The following is a 15,844-nucleotide window of genomic DNA, read 5'->3' as shown; positions in this document are numbered from 1 at the left end:
GTCACGAGCAGTTGTCCAAGCATTTCACTACATATCGTACTGTGTATGACTGTGTACGTGACAAATAAAATTTGAATTTGAATTTGAATTTTGAACTCGCAGGCTCATGTTGACATTAATGGCAGAATTTTTCTGTGTATACTGTGAACAGGAATACCTTTCTCTAAGGCAATGAGAAACTCGTGGTTGCGTTGTAGCTCTCTCATAAACTCCTCGTTCTGCAGGAACAGTGCGATACGCTCATCTTCCAGATACTGTTTCAGTTTCTTGTCTTGCTCTGTAGCTGCTGTTGTTAAACCAGGACCCCCAGTGGTTCCGGCAGCAGACCCAGAACCAGACTGCACTGTCCACTGACTTAATGAAGAAACTGACGAGGAGGACGGTGACAGCTGAGACAGACTGTTCTGAGAGCTCTGCTGAGAAAAAAAAAAGGATTAATGTATGTATCAATCTGTACTCAGGATTACTATTATTTTGTCTAAACCAGTGGCACCAATGCCAAAAATGCAAAAAAAAGACCAAAACAAAACAAAAAAAACCCTTTATGAGATCCCTGTGACTGTTCGTCATTGCATCATAGAACCATGTAAAAAAGTAATCAAAATAATAACTGAAACAGAAAAGTGCATGAAAAACAAATTTTGTACCAGCACTGGCCACAAATGTCCATCCATCCATTCATTCGCTTCCGCTTATCCTTTTCAGGGTCGCGGGGGGCGCTGGAGCCTATCCCAGCTGTCATAGGGCGAGAGGCGGGGTACACCCTGGACAGGTCGCCAGTCTGTCGCAGGGCCAACACACAGGGACAGACAACCATTCGCACTCACATTCACTCCCGCATTCACACCTATGGACAATTTAGATTTCTCAATTAACCTATCCCCACAAAGTGCATGTCTTTGGACGGTGGGAGGAAGCCGGAGTACCCGGAGGGAACCCACGCAAACACGGGGAGAACATGCAAACTCCACACAGAAAGACCCTGTCACAAATGTATTGTAGAATAAACTAAGAGGTAGATGTGAAGAAAAATTGATGGAAAAACTGCTGTGCCTGTGTGTTAAATGCAGGTCAATAAATCAAATGAGGATGAGGCGGTAAAAGACAATGGTGAGGATAAATACTAAATAAACAACACACGAATTCATGTAAAAAACAGAGCAGCTGTTTGGAGGGGGTCTAATTTTTGATCAGGGTACACAGATGTGAACAAAACTGTTGATCATTTTCCACTAAAGAAAAAAAAAGTTCAGTGGTGACAGAAAAAAATGAAATAAAATTATAATTTTATTATTATTATTTTAAATTCTAAAAGTGTGAATTTGAGTGTGAACGCTTGTCTGTCTCTCCGTGTTAGCTGTGCGATAGCCTGGGACAAGCTTCAGGACAAGCTTCATATTCACAAGAATTTCAGAAAGTTTACTCTGACTTTGAGACCAAGGTCACTGAGATTCAAACTTGTTCAATACTTTTAGTAGATGCACCTGTGGGATCAATTTGAAAATTCTCGTCACACACTTGACACACCAATTGTGTCAATTTGAAGCTCTTACATCACTTTGTTCTCAAGTTATTGCATTTACAAACTTGAGTGTCCACACTGCCCAGTGGGGTGACGATAATACCCCAGCAGCCTTTAACAGTCGAGGGGTAGAAATGAAGCAAAGAAAAAAAAAACATTGAACCTACAGTGAAAAACAGAGGAGGCATGGACATGTTCTGGGGATGCTTTGCTGCATGTGACACAGGGTGTCTTGAATCTATGCAGTGTACAATTAAATCTCCAGACTATCAAGCCATTCTGGAATGAAATGTCACGCCCAGTGTCAGCAAGCTTTATCTCGCAGGTCATAGTCCCTCCTGCACTTTCCTGCTCGGTCATATTTTAGTTACTCCTCAGCCTCCTTGAGTAATAACGATACTTGTAATAAACATAGCCCATTTACAACTTCAGAGGCCATCCATCCATCCATCCATCCATCTTCATCCGCTTTATCCGAGGCCGGGTCGCGGGGGCAGCAGCCTAAGCAAAGAGGCCCAGACCTCCCTCTCCCCAGCCACCTCCTCCAGCTTATCCGGGGGAATACCAAGGCGTTCCCAGGCCAGCCGAGAGATATAATCTCTCCAGCGTGTCCTGGGTCTGCCCCGGGGCCTCCTCCCGGTGGGACATGCCTGGAACACCTCACCCAGGAGGCGCCCAGGAGGTGCCCATCCTTGTCAGATGCCCGAACCACCTCAGCTGGCTCCTTTCGATGTGGAGCAGCAGCTGCTCTACTCTGAGCCCCTCCCGGATGGCCGAACTTCTCACCCTATCTCTAAGGGAGAGGCCAGCCACCCTTCGGAGGAAGCTCATTTCTGCCGCTTGTATCCGCGATCTCGTTCTTTCGGTCACTACCCACAGCTCGTGGCCATAGGTGAGGGTAGGGACGTAGATCGACCGGTAAATTGAGAGCTTCGCTTTTACACTCAGCTCCCTCTTCACCACGACGGACCGGTGCAGCGTCCGCATCACTGCAGCTGCAGCCCCAATCCGTCTGTCGATCTCCGGCTCCCTTCTCCCATCACTCGCGAACAAGATCAGAGGCTAGGATTACTAAACTGGAGATCCAGCTCTGCACTCTTGAAAAATTTGTAGCTAGTTTGGTGCTGCTCTATAAAAAGGCTTCCATAAAGCTAGAACATCCCGCTATTCAGCACTGAGTGAAGAAAATAAGAACAACCCCAGGTTTCTCTTCAGCACTGTAGCCAGGCTGACAAAAAGTCAGAGCACTGTTGAGGCAACCATTTGTTTAATGTTGCCTAGTAATGACTTCATGAACTTCTTCACAAAATAAATTTTAACCATTAAGAGAAAAGATTACTCATAATCTCACAGACTTAACATTGTGTACCACAAATATTTATTTAGACTGTTTTTCTCCAATTTATCTCTCTGAGTTAACTTCAGTAATTACTTCCTCCAAACCATCAAATTAATTACTTCCTCAAAAGCCATCACTTAACCTAGCTGCCTTTCCTTTTATCTGAACATTTTTTTGAAAGACTTATTGTAAACTCTATTGTAAACTGATCATCTGCAGAGAAATAGTTTATTTGAAGAGTTTCAGTCAGGTTTCAGAGCTCATCAAAGTACAGAGTACAGCTTTAGTGAAGGTTACAAGTGATGCTCTTATGGCCTCTGACAGTGGACTCATCTCTGTGCTTGTCGTGCTAGACCTCAGTGTAGCCAGAAGCATTTGATACCGTTGACCATGATATTTTATAACAGCGATTAGAACATGCTGTAGGTATTACAGGTACTGCGCTGCAATGGTTTGAATCATTTCGACCTAACAGACTACAATTTGTTCATTTAAATGGAGAGTCCTCTTCACACACAGGGTTCAGTGCTAGGACCAATTCTGTTTACATTATACATGCTTCCCTTAGGTATAGCAATGTATGCATACATTCTCACTGCTATTCAGATAACACCCAACTCTCTCAAACACACGGATAGAACCCAGCTTCTATCCGTGAAGCCAGATAGTTAAACTGTAGGAATGTCATACAGATGTAAAGACATCTCTTCCGCTTATCCTTTTCAGGGTCGCTGGGAAAGCTGCACCTGTACCCTATCCCAGATGTCTTAGGGTGGGGCTAACACATACAACCATTCACACTTACACCTGCATTCACATCTCTGGGCAATTTAGAGTTTCCAATTAACGCATTAGCGGGAGTGGCCTCCGGATTACCTGGAGAGAACCCACACAAACACATGCAAAATTCACACAAAAAGACCACAGCCTGATTGTGGAATTCAACTCAGGACCTTCTTGCTATGAGGCAACAGTGCTAACCACTGTGCCACTTCTAATTGGCACGGTGGTCCTGCTTCTAAATTTAGATAAAGCTAAAGTTATTGTACTTTGGCCCTAAAAATCTTAGAAATTTGGCATCTAGCTAGAAGCTTACTCTGGATAGCATTACCTTGGCCTCCAGTAACACTGTGAAGAATTGCGGAGGATATATTGTTCAATGCACACATTAAACAAATATGTAAGACTGCTTTCTTCTATTTGCACAATGTCTCAAAAATGAGACATATCCTGTCTGAGAGTAACAAAGAAAAACTAGTTCATGCATTTATTACCTCTAGGATGGACTACTGTAACTCGTTATTACTGTGAAAGGTGTTCCCTGTTATGGCCCTCTTAGCTGACAGTAAAATTTCAGGATGAGTTGACGGTTTCAGAAAACTCCCTATCAGGACTGCCAGTTTTCACTGTTTCCGTTTGGCTTGGATTTTTTTTTTTTTTAATGTTTGTGATGCTTTTAAAGTTGTCTTTGCATCAACAAAAGAAATAAAAAGAATATCACAAAAAAGAAAGTGAAAAACAAACTTTTCTGTGATGAAAATGTGACAACGAAACCTGCAGTTTCAGAATCTGTGAGAGGTTGGATTTCAGTACCCGACAACATGTCGGGTGAACGATCAGCGATTTGTGTTTACATCGTTTTGTGGATTTACCTGCTCTTTAATTGTTTGCTGTTTGGTGGTTGTTTAAATGGTATTGTACGCTTTTAGCTGAGATTCTGACATTCCTGTGGATACCAAACGTCTATATTTAAATAACACATCTGGCGATACATCCGTTGCCGGAAATTTCTTCCTGTTAAAATGGAGTTTTTCCTTCCCACTGTCGCCAAAGTGCTTGCTCACAGGGGGTCATATGATTCTTTGGTTTTTCTCTGTATGTAGGGTCTACTTTACAATCTAAAGTGCATTGAGAGAACTGTTGTTGTGATTTGGCGCTGTATAAATAAAATTGAATTGCATTGAATTACACCAGATGTTCTCCTTCTTGACCCCAGTAATATAATTAACATAATTAACTTAGCCACATCAGAAATGTTTGGCTGTCAGAACACAATCTTCTGTCAGTGAAGGCTGACACACTACCTCCTTGACAACGTTCTTGACTTGGATACGTTATGAAGGTGTTTTCTTAACCAACAAATGCAATTCTTCTTTTTAAGCATGTCCCAGATTGTTAATTCAGCCACTCCGTAAGGCTTTTCTCTGTCTCTGACAGGTTTATTTTGTTTTTGTTCGTTTAACTACATACATATTACAGTATCACAAAGCAAGCAAACAAAAAAAACAAAAACAAAAAACAAACAAGGCCAACATAAGAAAAAGACATTAATGGTATTAACAGTATTTAACAGTAAGGAGAGAAAAAAAGGAGCCATCTCGTGAACGCTTGGGAAAAAACAATCCCATTTTTACCTTAATGTTGTCTAACTGCTGTGGAAGAATCCGTAGAAAATCATCAGGGAGATTTCCAAGCAATGGAGGGTTCCAGTTACGGTAGCTTCTAACCTGCTGGTGAGCTGAAGGAGGCTGGGCTTTAGATCTAGGAGAGTCCATGGAGTAACAGGACAGATTAGTAAATCTACCAGTTGCATTTTCAAGTTGTCTCTATCTGAAACTATTATTAATTATTTAAATCCTTTATATGGTGCTCTCACAATAATAACTAGGGAGTGCTAGAGACAAGAAACATCTATTTTTCCCCATATATCGCAACAGGAAAATGATGTTATGAATGAGAAAATGCCTGGTGAGTGTTTGCAAATGTGGCCTAGACACAATCTATAATACTGTCAAACAATTAAAACAGGCTAATTCGATTTTAAGACGTGCCAACTCTTTGCTTGGTTTAGGTCTTTAAAGCATTGTCAGTGTTTGCATATAACATACAATCTTATGCTGCCTTTTGTTCAAGTCACAAAAGGAGCTGGGCTGTTTGGTATTGTCTGTTTTCACCCCATAACTATTTACATATCTCTGCATTATTGTACTGCAGTAAATAATCTTTGGATGAATTATCATAGCTGCTGATACAGATGTTAAAGGAGCAGCACAGGATCGGACCCACACTGGCATTTGCATGGTGCTTTTACAGTTTTACTATTGAACTACTTGTCTAATCGACAATTAGCCTAACATGTGTCTGTTTGGACTGTGAGAGGAAGTCAGAAAAACCAGACCAAACTCCACACAGAAAGGCCCCAGCCAAGCAGGACATTCACCTCACAACAAAAAGGTTCTACGAATTCCCTGTGACACTGTCCTTCACATATAGTGGTAACTGGGGAAACACCTATGCTCATTTTCCTTTTTTAAAAATGGCCACTTAAAGCAATGCATGAAGTCAATAATAGTTACAAAGTTTCACATTGCAGTAACTTTTCTCGGCGGCACAAAGCATCAGAGAAAATTTCTTCATCAATTGCATGGACCAGGGTCTACATGAAAAGGAAGATACTTTTACCCCAGAAAAGACCCTCCTCAGGGGATACACTGTCTGAAAGGAAAGGACTCTTATGGGGGATGGCACTGCTTTTGTGTCAGTTTGCGTAGTTATTCTGCTACACAGATTGAAGGACTAAGGGTATTCAACGTACATAGACATGTGCAATCCTCCAAAAAATAAATACATAAAAAAAAATTTAAAAATTAAAAGAATGCATCTCCTTGTGTGGACTGTATGTGTTGGTCAACTGCTGGTTGTCTGAAATGTAGGCCTGGAAGAAAAAAATAAGGTATCAAAAGGAAACAACAATAAGGGGAAAAACAAAAGATCAAAAACACAAAAGGAAAACCACACAACAGCTGTACTGGGCCGTTTGTGTTTAAACACTGCAAATTCAGGGGTTGGTTCCTTCAAAGGACTCAGCCTACGTAGACCATGTCCTTTGTCCTTGAACAAAGCCTTTGTACTTTACAACTCTCCACAGTTTGCTGAAAGATAAAAGCACAACTAAGGTCACCAGTATAATCTCTGGTTATACATTGGTTGCTTCACTCGCCACCACATGATCATTACACAGTCACTCCGGTATGCCCGCTGTTAAGGCATAGGAAGGGACTGCAGCAGCATTCTCCTGAATGATAGGTGGCGCCACTCAGACAACACTGTGAAATAGTTGCTGAGACAGGAAGGGGAAGTCAAACCTGGAAGACTTTGCCCTCAGGGAAGGACAAAAAAAACCCCCAAAAAAACCCCTACTCGGCCACAGTGCAACACAGCAGTTACAAAAATTGAGAGGTGCTCAACCGAGCGTGCCAAACGTCAAAATCGGTGTATGACAGCCACGACAAGAGGCATGCAGCGAGCATAAAAACACTGTAAAGGCCCCGGTTTGGATGAACACAACTACAACTGTGGCCAAGTTTTGGTAGACGTACAATGTTTATTTGTTTCTTTGCCACTTATTTAGATCATTTTTTACGTTTCTATTATACAGTCAATAAAAATTAGAAGGATTTCATTGGTTTTAAAAAAATTTTATTAGCAAATAACATGATCATATATACATATATGGAAGCTGTTTGTTCTTAATCTAAAACACCTCGAATACACAGCACAGAGGCATCGTTTGCTCTAAATATGTGAAATTGTGAAAATAGCAACACTGAAGTGACTGCAACGACTGAAACACCCACCCAGACAATGAATACTGAAGATATTTTGAGATATTTTAGGGACCCATGTCCACTCTGAAAATGTGTCTGCATTGTGATATTACAGTGAAACTGACCATTAACCTGGGAAAATGTTATCACTTCACTTTTTTGTTATAACTAGAATCTGAATTCTTGAAATATGGACTCATGTTGATGAGTCACTGTGACCTTGACTTTTGACCTAGAAAAAAAGACAATTTATCTTTGAGTCCAAGAGACATTTGAAGAAATGTTCTTGATATATTTTATTTACAAAAGCAATGCCTGAGGCTTCAGCAGGTTACAGAGGTATTTTATTTAAAAAAATCAACAGAACAATTATGTAAAACATAGCACCTAAGTCTTTGTTACTTACCGTGGAGATAGTGTTGGTGGGGCTTCTAGGTATTTCCTATCATAAATGTGCATGTCATATGTTGGTGGAGAGTAAACTGGAGGTGCCTCCTCATCTGAACTGTCAGGCTCCAGAGTTCGCTCCAATATCTAGAAAACACAAGTTTTGTTTGATTAGGTGCTTTGATTGATTTAAGCTGCCTTCAGCTAGATTTCCATTTTTTCAGCTAAATAAACTTCAAGTTAGTGCAAAATGTCTTGATCTTGAACTGAGTAGCTATGCTCTTTTCAGTAAAAAGACTGACTAGCATCGTGTTATTGTTATACTTGTCATGGTGCCTTCATGCATATGACCACATCCTAGACAAGAACATCTGATTCGATACAACTTGTTTAAAAAAATGGACATTTCTGCAGTTCCAGTCTTTGGCTGTAAACCATTATAGAACAGATTCTCTTAAAAAAAGAAAATGAAAAAAAAAAAATACAATTTTGTATCAACAGAACTTCTAAAAATCACATGAATACATGTGATTGAGAAATCTCATCACATGTATCCATTCTTTTTTCAGAGCCATCTTGAGATTTTCAGTGACTGCTTTTACAGGTATCCTGTTAGATAGCAACCTGGTTTTTAAAACTTCCCATACTTTGATTTTTGTAACCTTTAATCCCTTCACATGGAACTTAAACACTTGAACTTAAAACCTGGTTATTACTGTATTCCTAGATGCATTTTACCATCTGTTGCCTTGCCATTATCATGTGATTTGAGCCACTATGCTCTGTACCATCAAAGAAAGTTCAAACATCATAATATTGTGCTTTTGCATTGTATACATTGGATGCGCATGTTTCTCAAAACGTCACATTTCTTGCTCACGTTTCTGAATGCAAAACATGTGCAAATCCAAACATGAACACTGTAAAAGCCTGGTCATCACCAGAACCCTAATGTGCAATTTAAATGCAGGGGATGCTTTGGTTTACAGTGCCAGCACTGACAGCCAGTCAAGCTCAGCAGGTATTGGTGTTTGTACCCTTGGACCCTTTCCACTGACCTCTGGTGGGATGCTGTCATCTGAGTCTGAGCTGTCATCTGAGCCTTGTCCGTCAATGCTCATTTGCAGCAGCTGGTCGATGGTAGCATCCACAGCTCCATTGTTAGATCGCAGCACACACTCTATCACCTCATAGTCCATAGAGGGGAACATGGTCTTGAAGTCCTCCATGGCCTGGTTGAACTCCAGGCGTCTGACCTGTCGGCTTGGCCTGCTATTGTTAAGCTGCCCCTGTCCACTGCCACCCCCACCTCCATTTCCGCTGCTTCTGGAGCCTCCATTGCTGCTACTGCGTTTAAACAAGCTAGTCATCCTCACGCCCTGGCTACCTCAGGCGCTGCCAACCTACTGACAGGGTGGCTCTTCTGTTACCAGCACAAGCACTTTGGCCCCTTTGGTTTTACTTGCTTTTACTACTTTCTCGGTCAGTCTCTCATTCTAACACAAATTGCATTTTGATTGGAGTTTAGAAAAACAAGAATTTTCCCAACCTAGTTCTATTCATTATTGGACTGCATTACACATGATTAAGTGTATAATAGAATGTCTAGGAACTTAGACAAATAGTGACAAAAACTAAATGTTCAAAATCCTCAAGACTCGAAATCCATGAAGTAAAAGGCCTAACTACATGACAGCCGCCACCTGCAGAGAGAGCAGACAGGATCATCTTAGAAAGAGGTGGTAATAAGTATTTGGCCATTTTTAATAAAATTTAAAGTTAGCTCAATCAGTTAGAAGGAAATGAAGCTGTATTGTATTACTAATGTCCATATGCTGCATCTCAGGAAATATCCAGCATCACTGGGGACCCCTCCAGGTTGTAAGGTGATTTTGGCATAAGGGTGTTAACAAAGTTACTACTCCTAGGTTCTCGTACATAATGCATTTTTAAAAAGCAGCTGTGAGACAGTAAATTGCCTATGTAAGAAAATTAAGTATAAAAATGTATTTGCTAACATAATATTAAGACAACATAGACTTGTGTCTCTTGCTCATTATCAGGAATTCTGGAGAGCACGCATACAGAAGCTGCAGTTTCACCAGGGGGAGATTAAATATTTACAGCCAGCAAGTCACTACTGACCAAGGAAGGCGTGAACTACATTTCAGGCTTCTTCTATGTCAGGTAAGATTAAGCTAGGTGGCTGATATTTGTTTACATTTAAATGTATGAGTTTTATCTCTTTAATCATTTGTTTTCACATTGGCTTGAAATAAAATATCACCACGGCTTGTACTGCAGCTTACTGCAACTTCTGTATGTGGGTCCATTTCATGTGACATCCACAAGGTGGACCAGCATGTCTGTTACATGCTTTGAGATGATACTGGGTTGGAAGTTCAGCACCTGGGCACGTGTAGCTGGTGCACAGTTATAGAAATTCTCTGGACAAGTCCGCTTGGTCACAAAGAACAGATGGGAAACTGGTACGAAGCCCCACCTTTACTTTCTTATTATAAAATTTAGGTCACTTAAAACCAGGCAGCAGACTTGTGGACATGGAAAGCATAATCGAGGCTTAAGTTGGATGAAGTAACAAAAAATGTCCCTGGGTAGACGAGTGATGACTGGAGCTTACATCAATGGGCATGTAGATAAAGGGAATAAAGGTGATGAGGTGTTGGCTAGGTATGATGTTAACATGAGGAAGGACATATGGAAGTGCAGGGGAAAAAATGAAATGGCAAAGGTAAACATGTACTTGAAGAACTGGGAGGAACAGACGGTGACTGGTAAGAGTGGAATAACAAAATGGTTCTAACCTTTTCTTGTTTACAGTGGTGATAGTATGATACTCCATGGACTATGATGTTCACAGGTGTCATTGTGATCTGCAGCGAGCAAGGAGCAGCTGCAAGAGAGCCTGGAGAGGTGGAGGTATGAAATGGAGAGAAGAGGAATGAAAGTCAGTAGGAGCAAAACCAAATACATGAGTATAAATAAAGCTGGTTTTATGGTATAGTGGAGTTTACTGGGAAAAGGAGAACTGAGGAGGAAAAAAAGAACTTCAAAGATCAAAAAACAGCTTGAAAAGCACAAATGAGGGCTGCAGTGGACACGTTTCATTATTTCTAACACTCTGTTTCACTTCACTTTTTTTTGGATGTTACATATTTGCTCTTCTCCGAGGCTGCCTGACAGACTAACAACACGAGCAAAAGTGGCCTGCATATCTTCTACACTGCCTCCATCTGACAGCAGAGCTCCCTGCAGGCAGAGGGGCCCGGACTGAAGCTGACAATGAACACACCGCTTCTGCTCGACCATAAAACCAGCTTCAGACGGAGACAGGTGAAAAGGTCAACATCCAAGGAGTAGAGGTAGTGAAGGTAGATACCTGGGATAAACCATGGAAAAAGAACCAGGAGTGCATCAGAAATATAAAAAGAGAGTGCAGGCATCATGGAATGAGTGGAGATGAGTAGTGTCAGGGTGACTTGTGACAGAAGGATGGCAGCAGTTCACAAGATAGTAGTGAGACCTGTATATGATTACGGTTCGGAAATGCTGCAATTAGCTGGCAGCAGCCATCCTATTTTAAATTGAAGTGAACAGGGGTGTTTACTACATAATTCCATATCTGTTCATTCATAGTTTTGATGCCTTCAGGAGATGGGGCGAACAATACTAGAGGTCAACTTCAAGCCAACTGCACAAGTCAACATCAAGTGTGGGATCTACCAAGGAGATAACCTGCCCCCACTGCTGTTCTGCATAGGCCTGAATCCCTCAGTGAGATCACTGCAAGACTGGCTACGGATACAGACTACAGAATGGAGCAATCGTCAGCCACCTCCTCTACATATCTGACATCAAGCTGTATGAAAGAAGTGAACGAGAAATCGAGCTCTGAGCAGAAGATTGTTAGAGGCTGCCGATGATGGCTAACCAACCTGCACATAGGAGTGGTAGACAAGTAGAGGAAGATGGCCGTAGTGATTGTTATACTGAGTTACAGCAACATAAGGAAAAAGGAACACGAGAAGCTCAAGAAGTACCAAGGCCTCAGAGAAGAACTGAAGAAGATATGGAGGGTGAAGGCAACAGTGATCCCTGTGGTAATCAGAACACCCGGTGCAGTGACCCCAAGTGATCTTGTGTGGGGGTCCTTATAGAAGGAGTTGGAATTTGGAAGCGTATTTTCACGCTGAAAAGAATGGAGCAATATTTCTAACCTTTAAAAGAAAACCAGCCCATCAGGACAAAACAAACACACAACCTGCACCACAAACACAGAACCTGCACCAAATGAAGGTACGTCTGAAAGAAAAGGAAAGGTTTAAAAGTACAACAGCAAGTGAAAACATGACTTTCCATGGCTGATTTACGATGCTAAGGCACAGCTTTTATTTTGTCACTACTGCTCAGAAGCAGCAAAAAAGGAGAAAATCAAACAATTCTTATGTCATGTCAAACAAGATATTTAAAAGACACAATGTTAAAAAAACACCACATTTCATGCTTGCACTACAACTTTTTGCTCTGTGCTACAAAACTGGCAACCTTGTTACCACCAGTACTATGAGCTAACAATGTTAATCTACAGCCCTGTCCTGTGCAGACAGTTATTTGAACTGTGCAGATATTAGTGTAGCAACCAGTCATCTAGTAATTCAAATAACTGTATTATAAAAAATCCTTGACACAAATGATTTGCTTCGATTGATACATCACTCTGTAACATTTGTGACTAAAAACAGACTTGGAATACAACCATATGTAGGAGTAGCATGTGAATAAAAAGTTTCACAATATTAAGCCCACACAGTTTTTCCAACAGACTGACAGAACAGCAGCAGCGACGATGACTCTAGCATAGTTTAACATGGAGCCAGAGTCTGTTTACACCACGAAGAGCTGAGAGGTGGAACTCTGACGTGAAGAAAAGCAAACTTTGTAGCTGTATACTCCACCATTTGTTTTACACAGCAAAAATGTCAAATAAAGCCACGTAAGTGGGATATCTTTAAAATATGCAGATGGACGGTTAAACCGTGTATCAGACTAAGTTAATTACGCCGCTTGCTGAAGGCTGACGGCGGAAGTCCCACTTTCCATCTCAGTGACCTGCGACACCTGCAATAAACAGGATTTAACAGGTTTAGAGACCATATTTTGTGAGTTTAGACCATATTTATTTCAAGGCTTTTGTAAATTTATTTTACAGATTTAAAGTGAAATAATATCAAATATTATCTCACAACAGCTTCTTCCCCCAAAAAACTCTGAGCCAGTGACCTGGGGCTGTTAGTTTGGACAGTGAATTATTATTAACATTATTAACATCTACACCATCATAATGTCTGTTCAGCAGCAAAAAAATTATACATCAATGCACAGGGCAAACTTCAGAATGCTGATATGCTTGCTTTTCTTCATTGCAGCCACCACACACACTCTTTTAAGGCTTACAGACACACAAACTCTCATATTCACATACACACTTAAATACGCAGAAACACATGCACAAAACACATACATATGAAAACACACTTAATCTATGTCATCCAGCAGATGCAACACAAAACTATTTTTGCAACATATTAATGTAAGAAAGCCTTCCGCTTATCCTTGTGGCAGAGGCAGGGTACAGGTCTGGGTGCCCAGTCTAACACATAGTTACTCAGGACCTTCTTGCTGTGAGGCAAATGTGCTAATCACTGAGCTGTACAGGCAATTTTATTTTATGCCTTAGTTTTCGTTGCATGTATATATTATTTTATTTTATATTACCATACTTGAGATTATTTATTTATTTTTGCATTTACGAAAATGTTTTCTTTAAAAAAACAAAACAACTATTTTAATACAACAAAATACTATATTAGTTGTTTTAACAGATGTTGTTGTGCAGTTAAATTATTAAAACATTGCCATTTCTAACAGCTCATTTTGAAGTACCTGTGTTTTTTCTTTGTGTCCTCTAATGTGTGCATTTCTCCTGCTTTGTATATATTCCTCTTGTTTTGTTATTTATTCTTACTGTCCTACCATTTATATTTTTATCCATGCATAGTTTGAACGGAGCACCTACAATTTCGTTATGCATGTGCAATGACAAGAAAAGGCTATTCTATTCTATTTTTAATATTCATTATTGCTCATTAATAGCGCAAAATTTATTTTTATCCAATTACTCGATTAATTGATGGATTAATCCAAAGACTAGCCGATTACTAAAAATAAAAAATTGACAGTTGCAGCCCTAGCAGAAATTACAGATATTTTGATAGTACAACAGCAGATGCGTTCATAAAGGCTGACGGGTGTTCGCGGTAATAACGGGTGAACCCTATGCTCCATCAGCGCTGACTCCTATATTTTGAACTGATAAATCCAGTTCAATGCAGCCCAAATGTGGAGTTCATGCACATTCAAACGGGGTCAGACCAATGAAACCCTGGACTGTCACATGTTAAAACCTCAGAAGTTTAGAATGTAGCACAGCTTTTTAATGGGGGTCTGATATCGCTGCTGCTGTACCGTAGCAGGGTTTATATGTGCTCTAAACAGACTAGGTCGCTGCTAACTAGCTAACGGTCCAACTCTCAATGTATATTTTGCTCGCAATATTAAGTCTTTATCCTAACGCAATTTCAGTGAAAAACGGCGGTGGTGGTGGGGTGGGGTACTTTAGGTAACACTGGGTAACATTCTAAGCTCCCTTTAATTAAACTAGGGTTAGCACCGATATGTTAGCTGTATTGGCTAACTAATCACTACCAGGTACATAGGGTCCTCAGAGCAGGGAATCGTCATTCCAAGGCCTCGGTAAGTGATTCGCAGTCGCATCATCAAACCTAAATTAAGACACTTTCAAAATGTTTCATCGGATTTCAGATGCTAAAAGAACACGTAGTACATTTCCCTCGCAAGAAATCATACTGTTCAAAACAACATTTTAAGAAATCGCCAAGCTGCTGTTTACAAAGATAAGCGGTAAAGTAAGCAAGCATACACAACAATCCGACAGTTAAAGCTGTCTTTTAAACTTGTCCTTCGACATGGGGTAAAAAAAAACAAACATAAGAGCAATGCTTGGAAAACTCACAGAGACCCCGATGTCCGGTTAAACAGACAGTATCCACACAATGCTCCACGCGATAGAGGAAGAACAGCTGACCAGCAGGACAGCAGCTTTTAACATTAGAACTATAGCTGCGGGAATACAGTAGCTACACACGTACCAGCAGAAATGACGTTAAAATTCAGCTGGCTACCGGATGTATTACGTTAGCCATGAAATACGCTGATCTTCAAACTAAAAGACATACCCATACCTGTGCAATATTATTTGTTAAAACATTTATGAAATAATATATCAATTAATTTAAGTGTTAACAGGGAAGGTAATTTACAAAAAAAAACCAACAACAAAAAAAACCCATATTTTCACCAACATCAGTTTCTTCCATGTTGTGTTTAGTAGTGCTTAGTGCCGACATGGGACAGTTTTCCAGTTTCGTTGTACTAAGTATGACTGTGCAGTGACAACAAAGAGTTATCTTATTTGTGGAGTGTAACTCTGGTGTAGATTGAAAATGTCTTTCATCATAAAGTCTTTCGATGTCTTACATGATGAAAAATGTGTATTTGAGATACTGCAAGGCCGGAACAGATAAATTTGAGCTGAAGTAGCTTATGGAACAGAAAGAAATGTGGAAAGACTGGAAAAGCGTCAATTTAAATCAAGATTTTCAGATGCGACCAGTCTTGTGTTTGAAGAGCAAAACACCATAGTTTCTGTCTCCCAGACTGGCGTTCATAACTTACCTGAAACCACATCATGAACTGGTATGCAAAATAACAAACATCGTGAATTTGTTTTGCAAGTTTCAAGCGAGCTGATGTTTTTTTTTTTTTTAACAAGATTGGCCAGAGACTCAAAGCTACTATTAACTGAATAATTAACATAGGCTTGGCTGT

General features: G+C 40.4%; 1 protein-coding gene across 9 annotated transcripts in view; it reads right to left on the bottom strand.

Annotated features, from left to right (window-relative positions):
- cuedc1b (CUE domain containing 1b) overlaps nucleotides 1-15,109 on the bottom strand; it is a 28,074-nt gene extending 12,965 nt beyond the window's left edge. For 4 of the 9 annotated variants that reach the window (XR_013901274.1, XR_013901275.1, XM_026193181.2 and 1 more), the window contains exons 1-6: nucleotides 14,970-15,109; nucleotides 10,681-10,781; nucleotides 8,914-9,558; nucleotides 7,875-8,002; nucleotides 5,276-5,402; nucleotides 158-416 (exon numbers count right to left, since the gene is read on the bottom strand). Coding sequence is in view for 7 of the 9 variants with exons in the window: in XM_026193181.2 (XP_026048966.1) it covers nucleotides 158-416; nucleotides 5,276-5,402; nucleotides 7,875-8,002; nucleotides 8,914-9,225 (826 nt within the window). In the remaining 2 variants the exon portion in view is untranslated. Of the gene's footprint in view, nucleotides 1-157; nucleotides 417-5,275; nucleotides 5,403-7,874; nucleotides 8,003-8,913; nucleotides 9,559-10,680; nucleotides 10,782-12,093; nucleotides 12,179-14,969 lie in introns of all 9 variants that reach the window. The other 5 variants (XM_026193183.2, XM_026193185.2, XM_080288659.1 and 2 more) reach the window with 3 other exon arrangements.
- Between the last annotated feature and the right edge of the window lie 735 nt (nucleotides 15,110-15,844).

This window comes from Astatotilapia calliptera, chromosome 14, assembly GCF_964374335.1.
Source record: "Astatotilapia calliptera chromosome 14, fAstCal68.1, whole genome shotgun sequence".
Classification (NCBI taxonomy): domain Eukaryota; kingdom Metazoa; phylum Chordata; class Actinopteri; order Cichliformes; family Cichlidae; genus Astatotilapia; species Astatotilapia calliptera.
Note: the sequence above shows the minus strand (reverse complement) of the source record. Positions and strands in the feature narration are given on the sequence as shown.